Source organism: Fukomys damarensis, unplaced genomic scaffold (assembly GCF_012274545.1).
Source record: "Fukomys damarensis isolate Sample0158 unplaced genomic scaffold, DMR_v1.0_HiC HiC_scaffold_19, whole genome shotgun sequence".
NCBI classification, from domain to species: Eukaryota; Metazoa; Chordata; class Mammalia; order Rodentia; family Bathyergidae; genus Fukomys; species Fukomys damarensis.
The window spans coordinates 49,443,219-49,460,193 of record NW_022900931.1 but is presented as its reverse complement, the minus strand read 5'-3'; the positions used below and the strand labels follow the sequence as shown (position 1 = coordinate 49,460,193).

Sequence of the window (16,975 nt, the reverse complement as noted above, 5' to 3'; positions counted from 1 at the left end):
AAAAAAAAAAAAAAAAAAAAAAAAAAAAAAAAAATGCTCCTTTGGCAGGATATCCTCCTAGACTGAGGAGGAGTAATTTCTGTGTGGAGCCAGGGATTCAGGTTTAAGGTGACAATCACATGGCAGTATTTTATGGATGGGAGATGATGGTAGTTTTTGCAGGATAAGGGCTGTTTTGCACAAGGCAAAAACAAACAAACAAAACAAAACATCACAGGAATTCTCACCAGTAAATTATACCATCATCTTTTATAGGTCAGATCAGAATGTTAGCTTTTGAATCTGTTCAGATCAAAACTGTCTGAAAGGCAGAACTATTTATTCTTGACTTTTCCCCTTAATTTGTAAATTTAAAAACAGTTTTACTTGCTCTTATTCTAATACTGATAGAGAACACTTTAATGTAAAATAACTTATGCCACTTGCTTTGTTTAGTTCAGAACCAGCAGGCACCGTACACATCTAGTCTCCCTAAAAAGTTTTGTAAATGAAAAGAACCATTGTTAACCTTGCTGAATAGACATGGCCCCCTTCCCCTGGGATACAATAGATAACTAAATGAATTTTAAAAGTAACCTCTCCTACCAAAGAAATGCTACATCTGGGATGAAATTCAGCTACCTCGACACCATGTTTTGAATATCAGCAATGTGAACTATGAAAATGCATTGTATACCTGAATGAGATAAAGGTCGTAAAACCCTCTAAAAACAGGAGTTGTAGCCCAGTATTGGGTTAATCAGGGAACTGCCATTAGGTGTGATCGATCCCCATCTATGGAGTAAACTTTTGCTATTTTACTTCCATTCTGCTGCCTCTGCATGTCACTTGTAAATTCCTTCTGTAACAATACAAGATGAATGTAAATAAGCGCAAATGTTCTTTTTATCACATTAAAACTTAAGGGGAACTTCAAGCTCTTAGAGAATGTGAGGGAGCCCTACTATGTTGGAATTTTGTTGTTCTAAAATTAATAGCATTTAACATAGTGTTTAAATATAAAAAAGCGACAAGTTGAGCCAGGTGTTACAAGTAGTGCACACCCGTAATCTCAGTACTGAGGATGCTGAGGCAGAAGACTGCCAGTTTCAGGCCAGCCTGGGCTTCCTAGAGAGATCTGGGCCTTTCTTTTTATGCCATAAAACTTGTTTAAAAAAAAAAAAAGAGGCAAGAAGGAAACTGGAGCTATGCCTGTCTCTGTACAATTGAATTAGAACTAAAATATTACACTCCTAAGATATCAAATGTCTTCATTTTGAAATACAAGAATTCAAATATTTTAAAGTGAAAAATAAATTGCAAATCAGTTTGTGTTTTATTATTTCTTCTACAATGACTCCTTTTCAACAGTACAATTAGCTGTTTATATTTAGATAATAGTATGGCTCACAGAAATACAGAAGCACAATTGGGTAAGAAATATTGTATTTAATTTTGTTCTTTTAAAATAAACATTTTGTTCTATACTCACAACATACACAAATAAAAACTGATGAAGCAGAACACAACAAAATTATTAAAAGTATAAACACTGGCACTCCTCAACAGTGACTAGTTACATACAAAATAAGCCTATGGCCTCATTTCCTACAATTTGATTAACTCCTATACCCTCCACATTTGATTTTTTTTTAATCTTGAAACAACTGTAATACCCACACACACACACGGACACACAACAGTCTTTACAACCACACACTTGCCTGTCTCTTTTATCCCCCAAATACTTCCCAGGAGGTCAGTTGTCTATGATCCAGGAGGATCTGTTTATCAATTACCAAAGTAGGAATTGGTGAAGCCAACATAATCATAGCCAGCAGGTTGGCTTCGACCTCGTGGGTCCACATATTGCTGCATATGTATGGTACAGAATGACACTTGTTCTGGGGTGAGGGCCTGAAAAGCATAAAAAGAGAAAGACACAGTTATAGAGATGGAAAAATCCTTCTAGAGACTGAAAGGTTTCTAGGACTTCTCCTAGGACCTAAATTCAGAAGGTGGAGAGCCTTTGGAAGGATAGGCAAGCACTATTCCTAGGACACCCTTTCCTCTAAAATGTATGGTTTCTAATCAATAAGACCAATTCAAACTTTTAGCTTGCCTCTTCTTGAAGAAAAGATTTAATTCACTTTGACTATTCCGTCTTGCTCATTCTCTAAATTTCATTTATTTATTAAGTACAAGGGATAAAGACAGCCTAAAAACTAAGTCACGTGTTTCGTATTGACTTTGAAAATCAATAAAGAGTCACTATGGGTTTCGGAGATGAATTAAGACAAAATGAATATTCAAAACAAGTGACATCCTGGGAAAGAGAAGGTCTAGGGAAGCAAAAAAGTAAGTCAGTTGGTGAGAGTTTTCTGAGTAAACAACCAAGAACAAGATGACCCAAATTGAGAATTTGAGAGCACAGAAAGGGGAATCTGACCTGCTTGAGGTCGTCTTTCGTAATGTAAGATTTTCCCTCTGCCAGGGCCTGGAAAGCACTCTCTATGTCATCGCTGGTCTTGATATTTTCCGACTCCTTGTCAATCAGGAATGACGTGTAGTCCTCCAGTGAGACATAACCCTTTCTGTGGGAGAAAGATCAGGAGCTGTGCTTCCTCAAGACAGGAAGAAGGCCCTTCCCCATTCTATGCAGTGTCTTACAGGCCGAGGGAAGATGGATTCTCTGTGCTCTCTTTCAGATAAGCTCTCTGAGACCTTTGAGTTACACTTTGCATTCTGACTTCTTTTTTCTCTCTCTTACAGGCAAATAAACACTGTTTCCCAAACTTCAGACTTAGCTTCTAGATTGGTTCCCTTCAAAGGGTTTTGGAATTTCCTATCAGCATGAGTCCCCAGATAACTAGGTAATTTCTGGTGTTCTTGCATCTTTGGGATTAGAAAGAATTATTTCCTGAAGACCAACCTGATCTATCTATAGGTGTCACTGCCCCCCAAACAACAAACGACTCTACCCACAACATACTGGCATTTTGGTTATCCATGTCTCCTTAAAATGATTCTTCTCTCAATTCTTAACTTCAGGACTAGCTAATATTCATTGATCAAAGATAAATTATGAATTGAGTAACTCGCACAGCTAGGTCCTGAGAGAATTGGTGCCATTTACTTCTGAGATAATCCTAAAAAGATACCAAGAGCTGCCCATTCTTTTATGATTGTCTGTATTGCCCTATTTTTCAAATCAGTGAGTTTCATCTTTCATGGATCACTTTACTCTTTGAACTTCTCCCTCAACCTGGCCTTTGGTCTTCTTACCTCCCTGGATCCACAGCATCCAAGAACTTCTGAAACTTGGGCTCAGGTTCATCTTCCTCTACCATGGGCAAGTAGTAATTGAGTCCTCTCAGGCAGGACCGGAATTCTTTGTGAGTTAAACGCCCTGTCAAATTCTCATCAAAGTGCCTAGAGAACAAGACATGTTATCAAGCTCAAGAAAGAATCAGAGTAGAACAGAAAGGAATAGGTCTTGTTGCATCAGCTAGAGCTTTAATCACATATAATAACACTGTCAGAGAGCTGAGTGGTGTTGTCTGTATCTCTGTATTTCTTTTCCTTTACATAAGGGATAAAGGGGAAACACATAAAGCAGTAAGTGTGAAAGAAATATATTTTTAAACTTTAAGAATCTCATAGGAATATTATATTATATTATAATTGTATTTTATTACTATATTAGAACTAAAGTTAACTAACATATCTAGAACCAGTTAACTACGAAGCTATACTCACTTATAGGTGGTGCTAAACTCCTTCAACGTGTCCTCACTCACACCTATGGTATCCCTGAAAGGAAAAACACGAATTAATCATGAGGTAAAACAAGAATAGTGAAAGATGTGCCACAGGAAGGAGACAGAAATGTTGATAGCTGATGTGTTACTTGATCATCTTGTTCAGAGTTCCGTAATCTATTCCCCATGGCTCAAAACCAACTTGCCACCTGTTACTACATAGTCCATGAGCCAAGAAGGGCTTTCATGTGTTTAATATGGTTAAAAATAATTCAGAAGAAGATTATTTGATCAAATATAAAATGACATTAGATTCAAATTTTAGCATCCATGAATTAAGTTTCATTGCAACCTTGCTTATCCAGCTAATATATGGCTGTCTTTCCACTGTGTTGGCAGAAATGAAAAGTCAACACGAGTCACATGACTCATGAAAACTAAATTATTTTAAATAAGATTCTTTATAGAAACAAGTTTGCCAGTTCCTGATCTAGATAAAAACACTGACCCTTAGGTCTATTGCGACCTAAGTCTTTGATATAATTAGTTGATCTAGAAAAATTAGTTTCTGCTCTTTTTCTGTATTAGGCCATATTTTGAATATTTTTTTAGTTCAAGGGATTATATTCTTAATGGGATTTTACAAAAGGGATGCTTTCTGAAAAGACCATATGATATGGTAAAGGGACTCTGAAAACTGGATGGAGGAACCATGTTTTTTTGTTTAGATGGATGATGAATAGAAAGAGAGGAACACACCTCTTATCTCATGATAGACGCCAGTACACAGGGGCAGTAAAGAGAGGTAGTGTTGGCTTTGGAGGTAAGTGTGCAATCTCTGAGGCAGAGCTTTAACCTAGTTCTCCATACCCTAGCCCCTCATTATGCTCCTGCTACCCTTCCCACCCTGGCTGTGGACCCTCCATACTTGGCTTGGATCTGCTGCTCGAGACTGTGCTGCATTCGCATGCCCAGCTGATGGAGCTGGTCCCACTGCTGGGCCAGTCCAATGGTGCTGTACTTTATGTCAAGGATCATAGCCTCCTCCATGCTGTCCCCCAGGTCCTCAATCTTGGTTAGCTGACGTTTCATTGCTTGGATCTCCTTTTGTTTCCTCTGGAAAAAGACAGAGAAGAGAGTCAGCCATTCAGGATTCCAGCTCCAAACCTAGAGATGGGACAGAGGGGAAGAGCCTGATGAGTTAGAGTTTTCTTTTCAATTATTTTCAGGGATCTTCTTATCATCTATAAAAAGTGAAAAACTCAAGTGAACCATTTCATTTCTATTTTCCTCACATAAAACAGAGGTTCAGCTGAGATGATGCCTGTAATTCTTTTACTCTTCAAGATGTAAATTTAAGAGTTAATGGCTATATAATATAGAGGAAGAAGAGTACACTTCCTAGGACTCATGTATCATTAGCTTCCTGTGGTCTGCATTGTGAATTATCTGCATCATCAATTGTGGCTGAGTTCCAAGGTCCATCCAGGAGCCCCAGCATTGACTCTTAGGCCTCCTTCATCAGCTCAGACAGATATGTATGGTCTGCTCCTGCCAATCAAGCACACTATGTGCAAAATTTCTGCATCCTGTTCATGAGTTCTCAATGAGGAAACATTATTCCCAAGGGACAAGAGGGACAGATTGGGTCTGATGACAGTGAGGTGTGTGTGTGTGCAAAAATTAAATGTTATAAAGCTTGTGGCCCTCCAAAGATCTAGTATACCTGGAACCTTACTCTACCTTCATAAGGTAGAAATTAAATTTAATTATTTTCTTCTTCTGAAAGGAGCTAACATTAAAAACAACACTGAGAAACACTACACTAGCACACTGCTGCACTAATTGTTGGGAAAGTATCTAGATTCAATTATTTTATCGCATCAGATAAAAAAGCAAATTTGTCAATGTTCCTCATTGTAGGGTAGGAACTTTTGTATCTGATCTCTTAATTAATCATTACAGCAACTCCTTAATGTAAGTTTCAACTTGATTTTATGCAGAAATAAAAGTTCAGAAATTTCAAGTAAACTAAGAGTCCATATCTATAGTCTGTGGTTAGAATGCAAGTGGAATGCAGAGTTAGCACCAAATTTTGGCTTTGTAACTTTAGGTGATATGTACCTAAACACATTACCAAGTTGCTTTTACATAGTTTCTCTTACACAGCATCTTCAGCTAAGGAGCAAACACTACTTACTTTGTTTGCCTCCAGTTGGGATTCCAAGGTTCCTGTTTCTTTGAGCAAAGATCTAATTAAGAACCAAAATGAAACATTATTTATATTATCAGAGGTCAATGGTTCATACCTATATACCAACTCAAAACTCCTACATTTCTGTTTCTACTTCTTACAAATTATATGGTCTTTACTTATTATTTTAATTTTTTAGCATGTGTGTAATACATCATTTTTACGCTCCTTGTGGGAAGTTGGTGCATGGATATAACACATCTTAGCTCCTTTTTCTTCCCCTTTTCTTCCCTTTCCTCTTTCACCTATCCTTCACCCTCTTTTTTTTTTTTTTTTCATGTTTGCTGTATATAATGTTTCCATTCCTTGTGTGGAGTTCTCAAAGGGGGAAGGGGATGAAGGGGTGCAGGATGGAAGGAAGGATAAGGAATGTAAAAAAAGAAATTAGGATGTGTTATATATATGATTTTTATGAAATGATATTTCAGAAAGACCGATTTTTAAAATTAAACCCTCCTATCTTTAGCATCTTTCCAGATTCGGGAGAAGGGAAGTAAAAACTACTCTATTTCTTCTTGGCCTAAAAGAGGGCTCTTCCGTATCTCTTCTAATTCTATTATCAGTAACAGCCATACTTGGTGTCCATGTGTGAATCGCTCCAGTAACCCTTCAGATATCAAAAGAAAGGATGCTTAAGTCTCTTATATAAAATAATACAGAATTTGCATAAAACCTACACACATGCCCCATATACTTAACTCAGCTCTAGACTGCTGACCTAAAGCCAAATACAAGGTAAGTGACAAATAGTTGTTATACTGAATTGCTTAAGAAATATTGTATTGTTTAAGAAATAAAGTATTATTTAATACTCTATTGTTTAAAAAAATAAGGATAAGAAAAAGCTGTACATTTTCAGTGCAGACACATTTTTTCCTGAATATTTTCAATCTATGTTTATTTGAATTCAAAGACATAGATCCAGTGGATACACCAGGCAGACTCTTCATACTTAAGTGACATAGGCAAGGCCCCTGGAGTTAAGGGGCAGAGAGAAGTATCACAGGCTTCTGCTTCTTTAGGCACTATCAAATCAGGACGGTACAAGGTGCCTCAGTAACAAGCCCTCTTTAATTAACACTTCCACAATAACATAAGAAAACAGAAATGATAACATAAAATACTGACCCATCCAGAAAATAAGACCTGGACATGGAAGACCGGAACAGGAATCAGAAGAGAGAAAAGGAAAAGCAGTGTTAGCATGGATTATTTCAACTGACCTTGTTTCATCAGCTTGTAAGTCCCCTGTAGCCACAAAATATGCCCACAAATCTCAAAGTCTATCCTACTCTGAGAAGCTCAGAGCCTTTCATCAAGTACCTTGCTTCAGGGAAAAGAGCACAGATGTCAAGGAGGTCTTCACTGAGGGCTCACTGCCAGGGTATGATAAATGGTCCAGAACCAGAGGCAAGGGAAGGTTTATGATTTCTTCTAACTTCTGTGGGGTTTTCTTTTAGACAGGATGCAAGATTTCTATTTATTCATTGTCTTGTTTATCTTCCCCAGCAGGTGTGTAGGAAGAGTGGATATCATGGATTATCCAGCCAGCACTTTAACCTTCAAACCACCAAGATTCTGACCCACCGAATGGATACAGTCTGATAACCTTGAGCATTTGCTCTAACATTTTACTATGTTCCTCTCTGTATCCTCTCTTCTAGGTCATTTATCCAGAAGATGTGACAAATGTCATCTTCATGTACAGAAGATTTTCTATTTAATAAAAACAGTTAGCCTATATTATCTCATTTGATTTTCATTACAGCTTTACCAGGCAGGCAGTATAGTAAATTCATATTAGTTGTTCATAGTATATTCTGTTTTTTGGCACTTCCGATAAATATGTATGTGACCTTGAGCAAGTCAATTTATCTATACTTTTTTCTACATTTGGAAGCAGAGGAAATAAGATCAGCTCTGTGCACTTATCAAGGTGACTTGAAACTAACAAAATGGATATACAGGTGCTTTTAAAGTGTAATGTACCATTAAACATAAAGATCATTATTGTTGTGAATGGTAACAATAGGCAGCACAAGGAAAACTGAAAGTGTAAAGAAGAGAATAAAGAAAGTTGCAAAGGGGGCAGCAGGATGAAATTCCCATTTCCTGACTTTGGAAAAATTGATTCAGAGAGCAGTGAGGTCCAAATATAAAGCAGTCAGGACGTGGTGATCTGGAGACAGATAACAGGCCACGAAAGTCTGCCCACTCCCCATCAAATGTATCTGTCATCCCTCTGGTAATAGTGTGTGTGACATAAGTATCGTGGGTTTAGAGGTGGCACAGCAAACCTGGTTTCCTGAATCCACTGAAGGAAGGCACTGGCATTCTGTTCAAACTCTTGGCACATCTCAAAGTTCTTCATCTGTCTTTCCTCTTCTTTGTGCAGCTCCTGCTCCCTTTCCTAAAACCCCAAATCACAGACAGTAGGGCTCACAGAAAAGCTCTTCTCTGCTGCTGAAAAACCAATTTGCAGTATCAACTGCATATCTCTCTCCTAGATCTAACGTTCCTTCCATATGCATGTGCCTAAGGGCTCGTGTCTTCTAACCCGCGTCTTCTGACCTCAAAGACATGAACATAATCCATGTCACTCCCCGTACTTAGAGGAGTATCTAGGATCAAGTCCAGGAAGAAGTAAACTAGTAGTAAAAGCAAACATCCCTTCTCTCAGTCTCTTTGCTCTGACTGGGGGAGAGGTACATTTAACCTAAAGCTGACCTAAGGGGGAAAGTAATAAGTAATAATACTTGTAAAAAATGGTGATAGAGCGAGATTATTTTGCTAACTTTTTGGGAAAACTTTTCATAATTTGCATATTGAATATCACAAATATATAAAAATTAAGAATAAACTCATAAAAGGCACCTTGGGAGGTGCATATAAAACAAGGAATATCTAGGATGGGGAGATACATAGCGTCCTGTGATTTTTAAATCACTACTGCAACCACCTATTGAGCTTTTATTTATTTCCTTGAATCAGAGAAATATGGCCTTATGTACATTGCGGGGAATGAGATATACATATTGTGACCCAGGTATATACAGTTCTCAATTTTTCCTAGACAGTCTCATTTGATGACTGCTGTCTCAGTATAATTATTTAAGTCTTCCTTTCTTTCTCCAAAGTTTTCCAACTTGGACAATGAATCAAGCAGTCAGGCTCACCATAGACCACAGTCTCTGTTGTGCCCAAACAAATTACCTTGATGACCTCAGACAAGTGTTTCCAGATCCTTTCCAGCACCTCCACCGTTAGCCAGGTGTAAGGGCTGGAAGGCACATGTAAGGCCTTAATCTTCTGGTCAAGCTCTATCAAATATCTGAAGTGTTCTTGAGGCCCAACCAGGGATGCCACAAAGGCCTCATGGTCCTTCTGCAGCTGCCGAATCTCATTCAGGGAGACACAGTGCACAGGCTCTGACAGGTCTTCCTCGGCGTTCTCACACCAGTTGTTGAAAGCTGAGGCCTTGTGTGCAAACTCCATGAACAGCTCCTCGGCCTTCAGAGAGAGAAAAGAAGACACTGCTATATGTCCTTGTACAGCCTCTCAGCAGAAGCAAAGCTTGAGAGGAAAAATCATGACTATTGAGAAATATTTGCAGGGCTAGCACTCTAAAATGACAGAGCTAAAACCAGTGCAGACCATGGGATCCTTTGGCTGGACTTTAAAGTTAGAGGAACAGCTCCAGTCTTAGCATTTTCTCACTGTGAAATTAGTCAAATCTTCCATCATTTATGAAAGAAAAGAGGACTGACTTCTAAATTTGTTTCATTTCTAAGATTCTAAGGGGTGGTTTTTAATTATGAGAGTTCTTATTCTAAATTCTGTGCTCCAGTTCTGCCTCGCTTATAATAAACATGCAGAAATAGGTGTTATTACGGTATGCATCTGAAATGTCTCCCAAAAGATTCATAGGTTCAGAGGTGGTGCTTTTAGAAGGTGATTGGGTGAGAAGGTGATGTACTGATTGGTGGATTAATCCATGGATACATTCGGAGCTCAGCGTGCTCTTTGGAGGTGGGCTCTTTTGAAAGTGAGTCTCTAGGGCTTGACCTACAAGGGTGCAATTCCCTCCCAGCCACTTCCTTCTCTCTCTGCTTCCTGCTCACCATGACACAAGTAGCTTTCCTCTGCCAGGCCCTTCCACCTCTCTACCTGGGAGCCAGCCAGAGACTGTAACCGTGATTCAAAACAAACTTCTCATCCTCCTGAGCCAGATGTACTGTTGCAACCCTGAAATCCCAGTTACTTGGGAATGGTATATGAAGCAGAGGGATTGAAAGTTCAAGGCCAGCCTGGGCACCTTAGTGAGACCTTGTCTCAAAATAAAAAACAAAACCAAAAACAAAAAAGGCTAGCAGTGAAACTTAATGGTAGAGTGCTTGCTTAACATGTGTAAAGTCCTGTTTTTAGTTATCAGTAGTACAAAAATCAAACCAAAAAAAATCTTATGAATCTAAAAATCATGAACTCCTTTTTACTCAACAAGAATGTCTTCTTGAATCTTTTCAAGGCCACAGATTGTCTGTGGATTGTCCAAACAAGTGTTTGTCCAGTGTCTATTTATTTCTGAAGTCTTTGGCTTATAACTGGATAATAGAAGCCTCATAAGTTTTATCTCCTTCTTTATACCTGCTGTAGGGGCAGCTGCTTCTCCAGCAGCTTCTGTCTGTGGGCTGCAGCGGCTGCCAGCAACTGCTCCCAGTGCGTCAGCAGGGCAGCATGGCGCTCCTCTGTGGTGTTGGCCTGGCTGTGCTGAGCAGCCACCAGCTGATCTTTGAGGTCAGTGATCTCAGAAAGCTGTTCTTTCCGGAAGGCTTGAAGACTGGTGTCCAGTGCATCCTGAGAAAAAACCATACAGAGGCTGTGAATAGAAACACAGGAAAGGCCTCAAAGGTCCCTTCTTAACCAGGGTTCTACCTGCTTTCTATTATGGACAAGACGAAGGGTAGGTAAGAATTTGGATGATGGCTAAGAAAAACAAAATGTAACTAAGAGATATTTGAACACTTAGAGTTGAAATTATGCTTACTTTCTACTTACTGCATGCATATTTTAAAATTAGAACTTAGGTTAGATGTAGAATCAATATTAAGGGAATATTAGAACATGGTATATTTCAAATTTTCTCAATCAAAAATGTCCTTCCTATAGTACAAAACTTTGCAAGACTCTTTTATGATTCTTTAACTAGTACCAATGCACTATTATCAGTACACTAACAAGAGCTCCTATTGGTGAAAGTAATACAGATAAAGTCTGTATATAAAATTGATATCAAAATTGGAAGTCACACTTCCAACTTTAACAGAGTGGTGTGCATTGAGTGAATTCTCCCTTTGAGCACAACTTTGACAGCTGCATGAAAGTTCAAATAGAAAGCAAAACAACTGTTTGAAAGGAATCAGAATGCAACTCAGGGAGCCACAACTCGAGAGCCCAAAATTTCAGATCGAAGAGAGTAGGACTGAGGGGAGAGCACAATTCTCTCCACTGTTCCCTTTGATGTATGAACTGCACAGCATAAGTGGCTGAGAAGAAAGTGTCTATCAGAGAGTTTGACAATCCCACGGAGCCTCAGGAACAAAAGCTAGCATACTGGAGTGTTGGAGAAGTCAGAGTACAAGAGCCATCAAAAGGGAAAGGCTAAGAAGTGTGTTCAATATTGTGCTCTCTTTTCCTCTTGAGGAATTTTAGATTCCTAAACTGCATAGGACACAAGTTCTAGAAGCCAAGTAGAAACAGAACCCGAGACTCTAAAACACTGAACAGTTTTTTGGTGTTATGACAGTGATGACTTCAAGATCCATCAAGTCGAAGCAGCTCTGGTTCCAGGACTACAGGAGAAACATCAGAAATGCCCTGGGAGTAAGAACAAACAATGCACATCGTCCACAAACAAAACAAAACAATCCTGAAATTGTCCAGAGTCATTGCAATCCCTGAACAAAAAGTAAGGGAGAGAAAAAAAAAAAGTAAGAGAGGAAAGAGGGGAGGGGTGTTAAATCATAGCTTTAAACCAAAATTCATAAGGTAAATTCTTTAAATGGAAATGGATTCATGTTTTTTCAATAAAAATTATTAAAACAGAAATGTAAATAGTCAATTTTATACAATATGCAATATTTACAGTAGACACATTAATCTAAATACAAAAAATGCAAAAATAAATCCTAAAGAATGGAATAGATATACATGGCAGATCTTATTTCAAACAGTTGGTGTAGCATATTAATATCTAAAAAAAGAAGACTTAAATGATGAAATGTTATTAGAAAAAAAGAGGAATATTCCATAAATTAAAATATCTGTTTATCGATGACTCTACAATTCAACACGTGAAAACAACTTTTAGTCTAGACCAAAGTATACAAAATTAACAATGTATTTTTAAAACAACCAAAATTAATTAACAACCAAAATTTGATTAATATAAACTGCTGTAAAATACATATTCTTTTAAGTTGTATCCTGAATATTTACAAGTGTAGATTTTTCTCAAATAATGGAGCATATTTTCAAATCACAAAGGAATTAAACTAAATGTAACTGTCAAAAGAGAAAATTCTGAAACCTTTCAAAATTGAAGAGTACACTGCCAAATAATTAAGAGACCAGAAGAAATTAAAGTAGAATTGTCAGAAACAATTTTGATTGAAAAATGACGTAAAATTTATGTAAAGCAGCTAAATCTTTGTTTGGAGAGAAAATAATTAAAATTCATATGCTTATGCATATAAGATCGAAAGACTACATTGCAATAACATAATTGTGCATCTTTTAAAAATTAAGGACAAAAGCAAGAGCACCAAGTTAATCTAAAAAATGTAAAAGAAAATGATAAAGATCTAAAAATATTGCTCCATTCTGGATATGAGTTAAATGTGTTCGCCAAAGGCTCATGCATTGGAAGCCTGAACCTCAGTGTAGTGATGATGGGTGTGGCAACTCTAGGAGGCAGGGCCTAGGGGGAGGCTTTAGGTTGACTGTAGGCTGCCCTCAGAAGGGACTGTGGCCCCCCCCCCGCCCCCGTGCTCTCTTCTTTTCATCCTTGTTCCGGCCACCATTCAACAGCTCCTCAGTAGGCTTCTCAGACTTTCATTATCAAACTGTGAGCTACATAAGCCACTTTTCTTTATAAAGTTAGCTTTTGTCAGGCATTTAATTATAAAAAATAGACTAATAAAGACATTCATAGAATGCACCAATAAACAGAAAAATCAAAACGAAACAGAATGCCCAGCATTGCTTTTTGGAGATCAGAAAGGAATCTGGGGATGAGGAGAAATAGGGGAAGGGAAAGTAAAAACGATCACGATGCAATCTGTATATGCACCAGTTCTCTATGACGGATGTACCCACTGTGTACTTCAAGTATATATAGTACTTTAAAAGACAGAAAAGAAAAAAGAGTTGGTTCTCCAAGAAAATAATCAACAGTTACCATCAATACTACTGTGAGGAAAGGAGAGAGAGAGAGCAAGTTATAAATATTGAAAAGGAAAAAGGGGTCCAGGGATGTAGCTCAGCGGTTCGGTGGCCTGCCTTGCAAGCGCAAGGACCCGAGTTCACTCCCCGGTACCCAAAAAACAAAAAGAAAAGGAAAAAGGGAAAAACAACAGACAATACTGACAATTAAATCACAAAATTCCAAGTGAAACAATCCCAGAGGATTGAATGTCCCTGTCCTATGTTCCTGGCCTTCCAGGCGCCTGACCCCAGGAAAGCTAGCTCTTACCTGTTTTGCCAACAGTGTGAGAAAGGCAGTGAGGTCTGCACCATTGGCTTTGGTTTTCAAGCTTGCTTCTTTCTCACCTAAAGAACAAAGAAGATTAATGAAAAAAAGATAGTTGGTTTTATATGAGCCACGGTAAGTGATTATTTGCAATAGTCGACAAAGAAATCTCCAATTGTGAAGTGGTTTCCTGTTTCTCTTAGACTGGAGAATACATATTCTAGGCAACTCAGTGGAACATGGATGGGGGTGTTGAGGAATAACGGATTGTTCTTGTGTAGGACAGAACTGACTGAAACAGAACTATGGCTACGGTGAATTCTGTGTTCCATAAAAAAAAAGAACATTGCAAATCAGACATAAATTGTGATTAAATCACACACACTGTAGTTTAATTCCTAGAATGTTTTGTGATGGCCTTACCTTTCCAAATATTGTATGTTAAATCATCAGTTCTCCCCTCTCTGAAAATGTGTTCTGTGGAATTAGGGACACTTAGTTCCTCCATTGGGTATTTGCTTTTGTTTGTGTGTGTGTGTGTGTGTGTGTGTGTGTGTGTGTGTGTGTGAGTGTGTGCGTGCCTGTGTGTGCATGATCGATTAATAAAAAGAAAATATCTTTTCCCATGGTAAGAGAAAAAAGCCTCGGAGAACATTTTGTAAATGCAATTTATAATTAGTATTTCTTAATCCCAGTGGACCCTGCACCTGACATATCATACCTATCCAGGACCCTGCCACATCAGCCTTCCAGGTGAACTGCTGAAAGGCAAGATCATCTTCCAACTGCAACTTCCAGGAGGCCAGTGCCTTGTCAAGGGAAGAAGTCCTTTCCTTCAGAGCTTCAATCTTAGCAGAAATCTTCTCCTTGTTCTTACTTTCCTCCTGCAACAATAAGGTTGAGGGGAAAAGGAGACAAGTAAATATACTGACGCACGTTCAGAGCTAGAAATGTTAATTTCCCGAGTACTATTAAGAAGCTTTCATCTCTTTGATCCTAATTTCTTAAATACTGTCTCTAGCACTAGAGACATTTATTCATTCATCTCTAAAAGTGCTATTTCTACTCCAACATTTAAAGGAAATTATCATATTTGGCCACATAAATGTGCTCTTAGTTGGTGTGTCTCACATTCGTGGTGTATTTCTGCTTAGGGTCTTCATATAGCACTCAGATCAGTGAGGCTTTGTAAGAATAACATTGAAACAAAACAATGATTCTTAAATTACAAGAAGGTTGCATGGAGGGGTTGAGACAAGGTGTCACTATGTAGTTGAGACTGACCTGGAACTCACTATGTAGCCCAGGCTGGTCTCGAACTCACAACGATCCTCCTGCCTCAGCGTCCCAAGTGCTGGGATTACAGGCGTGCACCACCATGCCTGGCAAAGGTTGCTTTTTTTGTCCTCTTTCTTGGAGACATAGAAAGAAATTTCTTCACATTCTTATAATACGTTTTTTTGTTTTGCTTTGTTTTGTTTTGTTGCAGCCAGTAAGAAGATCCATATAGGGCAGCAAGGATATGAACAAAGGATTTAAGGAAACTGAAAAGATATGTATTCATCTTTAAAAAATCCTTTCCATAAAATAGCAATTGGTAAATAATGAATTGCTTGCAGCAGCAACAATAAGACACAGCTTAGAAGAGATTGGTGAAGTTTTACGTATGGTTTTAGCACTACTCAAAACACTATCCATGATTTTAGCCATGTTCTTTTTTGTGTTTCAGCCATTACTTTCTGAAATGGAAGTTGGACTTGGAGCCCCTGGTTGAGCTCACCTCATTCAGGATGTCTTCTCCTTGTGCACACACATTTTGCACTCGGGTCTTATGAACAGCGAAGTCACTAGCCAAAGTTTCATGCTTCTTTAGCAGGTTCTAAATAAATAGATCAGTGAGAATCAGAAAGTTGAAGGCTAGAAAACCGATCTCCACCCACATTCAAGCTCATTGTGATGTTATTCATAAGGGTTTGTTCAGCTAGATTAGCAGACCACATGAATGTCTACTTCCTCTGGGACAATTTTACTAAACTCAACTCCCAAAATTCTCTCCTTTTTAAAGAGGAAAAATCTTACTGGGAAAAAAAAGAGAAAAGAGTGAAAGGAATACAAGTTTCACTGTATTTAAATTACTATGTGACTTTAAGCTTTTTTGATTTAGGAATGATGGTGCCGATAAGTTGATATAAAAGGATTTTCCATTGTTGGCACATATGTAAATCTGTGTAATACAGCATATATTAAAATATTATGTAACAAGAACATCCTAAACTAATAAGGAGGAAGGAGTAAAAAGGAGGAAGAGGTAAGGGGAGCATGGAGCTGGCTTTGAGTATCACTCCAAACTTCTTTGCTTTTGACTACTTTCTGGAAACATGGCATCTGGGAAGAGAATAATGAAGCACAAAGGGAAATACTTCTCCATCTTCTGCTGCATGTTCATAAGAAACATCTCACTGACACCCACCATCCACTCTTGATTTTTGTCTCTCTCTTATCATACAGGCATCTCTTTAATATTTCTCCCATATAATTTAGAAATCCAGGCTAAAGGCTGAATCAGAATTTCTATGACTAATATATCTTTTCAAAATCACCACTTGTAAATAAAAGAACTTCTAATACAGGATGTTTGGGGACATTAAATAAGACAATCACTCCTTTTATAGCAAGATGGACTACATATTTAATGTTCCATCTTTTGGGACAGACTGCAATTAGATATTAGAAAAGTAAAGTACATTGTAAGAATGAATACTTGAATTAACCATGTTTTGGGGCACACATCCTGCACCCAGTAAAATCTCTTTAACACCTTCACCTTTGTCTCCTATTTCCAAATTTTATATACATATATATATATAATCCTTTAACTTTTTTAATTTTTCCAGTAAGATTTTCTTCTTCAATAAGAGGAGATGAAGGGCCAGGGATTTAGCTCACTGGTTGGTGGCTTGCCTTGCAAGTGCAAAGATCTGAGTTCAATCCCCAGTACCAAAAAAAAAAAACCCAAAAAAACAAAGGAGATGAATTTAGTAAAACTGTGAATATGATCCCAAAAACACAAAAAACAAAAACAGAAAGTGAGACTACATCAAACTGAATAAGCTGGTACAGCAGAGGAAACAGCAGAGTGAAAAGTTGAACTACAGACTGCAAACCATTTATCTGATAAGGGAATTATCTCCAAGTATGTATGTATGTATGTATGTGTGCATATATATATATATA

At 38.0% G+C, this 16,975-nt stretch overlaps 1 protein-coding gene across 1 annotated transcript in view; it reads right to left on the bottom strand.

Moving 5' to 3' along the window:
- Nucleotides 1-1,553: 1,553 nt before the first annotated feature.
- Nucleotides 1,554-16,975, bottom strand: part of Spta1 (spectrin alpha, erythrocytic 1) — a 67,975-nt gene continuing 52,553 nt past the window's right edge. Inside the window, exons 42-54 of the mRNA XM_033765702.1 lie at nt 15,522-15,620; nt 14,463-14,625; nt 13,745-13,821; nt 10,639-10,848; nt 9,208-9,504; nt 8,292-8,404; nt 7,123-7,140; nt 5,941-5,992; nt 4,669-4,856; nt 3,739-3,792; nt 3,265-3,411; nt 2,429-2,573; nt 1,554-1,896 (exon numbers count right to left, since the gene is read on the bottom strand). Of these exons, the coding sequence (XP_033621593.1) occupies nt 1,771-1,896; nt 2,429-2,573; nt 3,265-3,411; nt 3,739-3,792; nt 4,669-4,856; nt 5,941-5,992; nt 7,123-7,140; nt 8,292-8,404; nt 9,208-9,504; nt 10,639-10,848; nt 13,745-13,821; nt 14,463-14,625; nt 15,522-15,620 (1,689 nt within the window). The 3' untranslated portion in view covers nt 1,554-1,770. The remainder of the gene's footprint in view (nt 1,897-2,428; nt 2,574-3,264; nt 3,412-3,738; nt 3,793-4,668; nt 4,857-5,940; nt 5,993-7,122; nt 7,141-8,291; nt 8,405-9,207; nt 9,505-10,638; nt 10,849-13,744; nt 13,822-14,462; nt 14,626-15,521; nt 15,621-16,975) is intronic.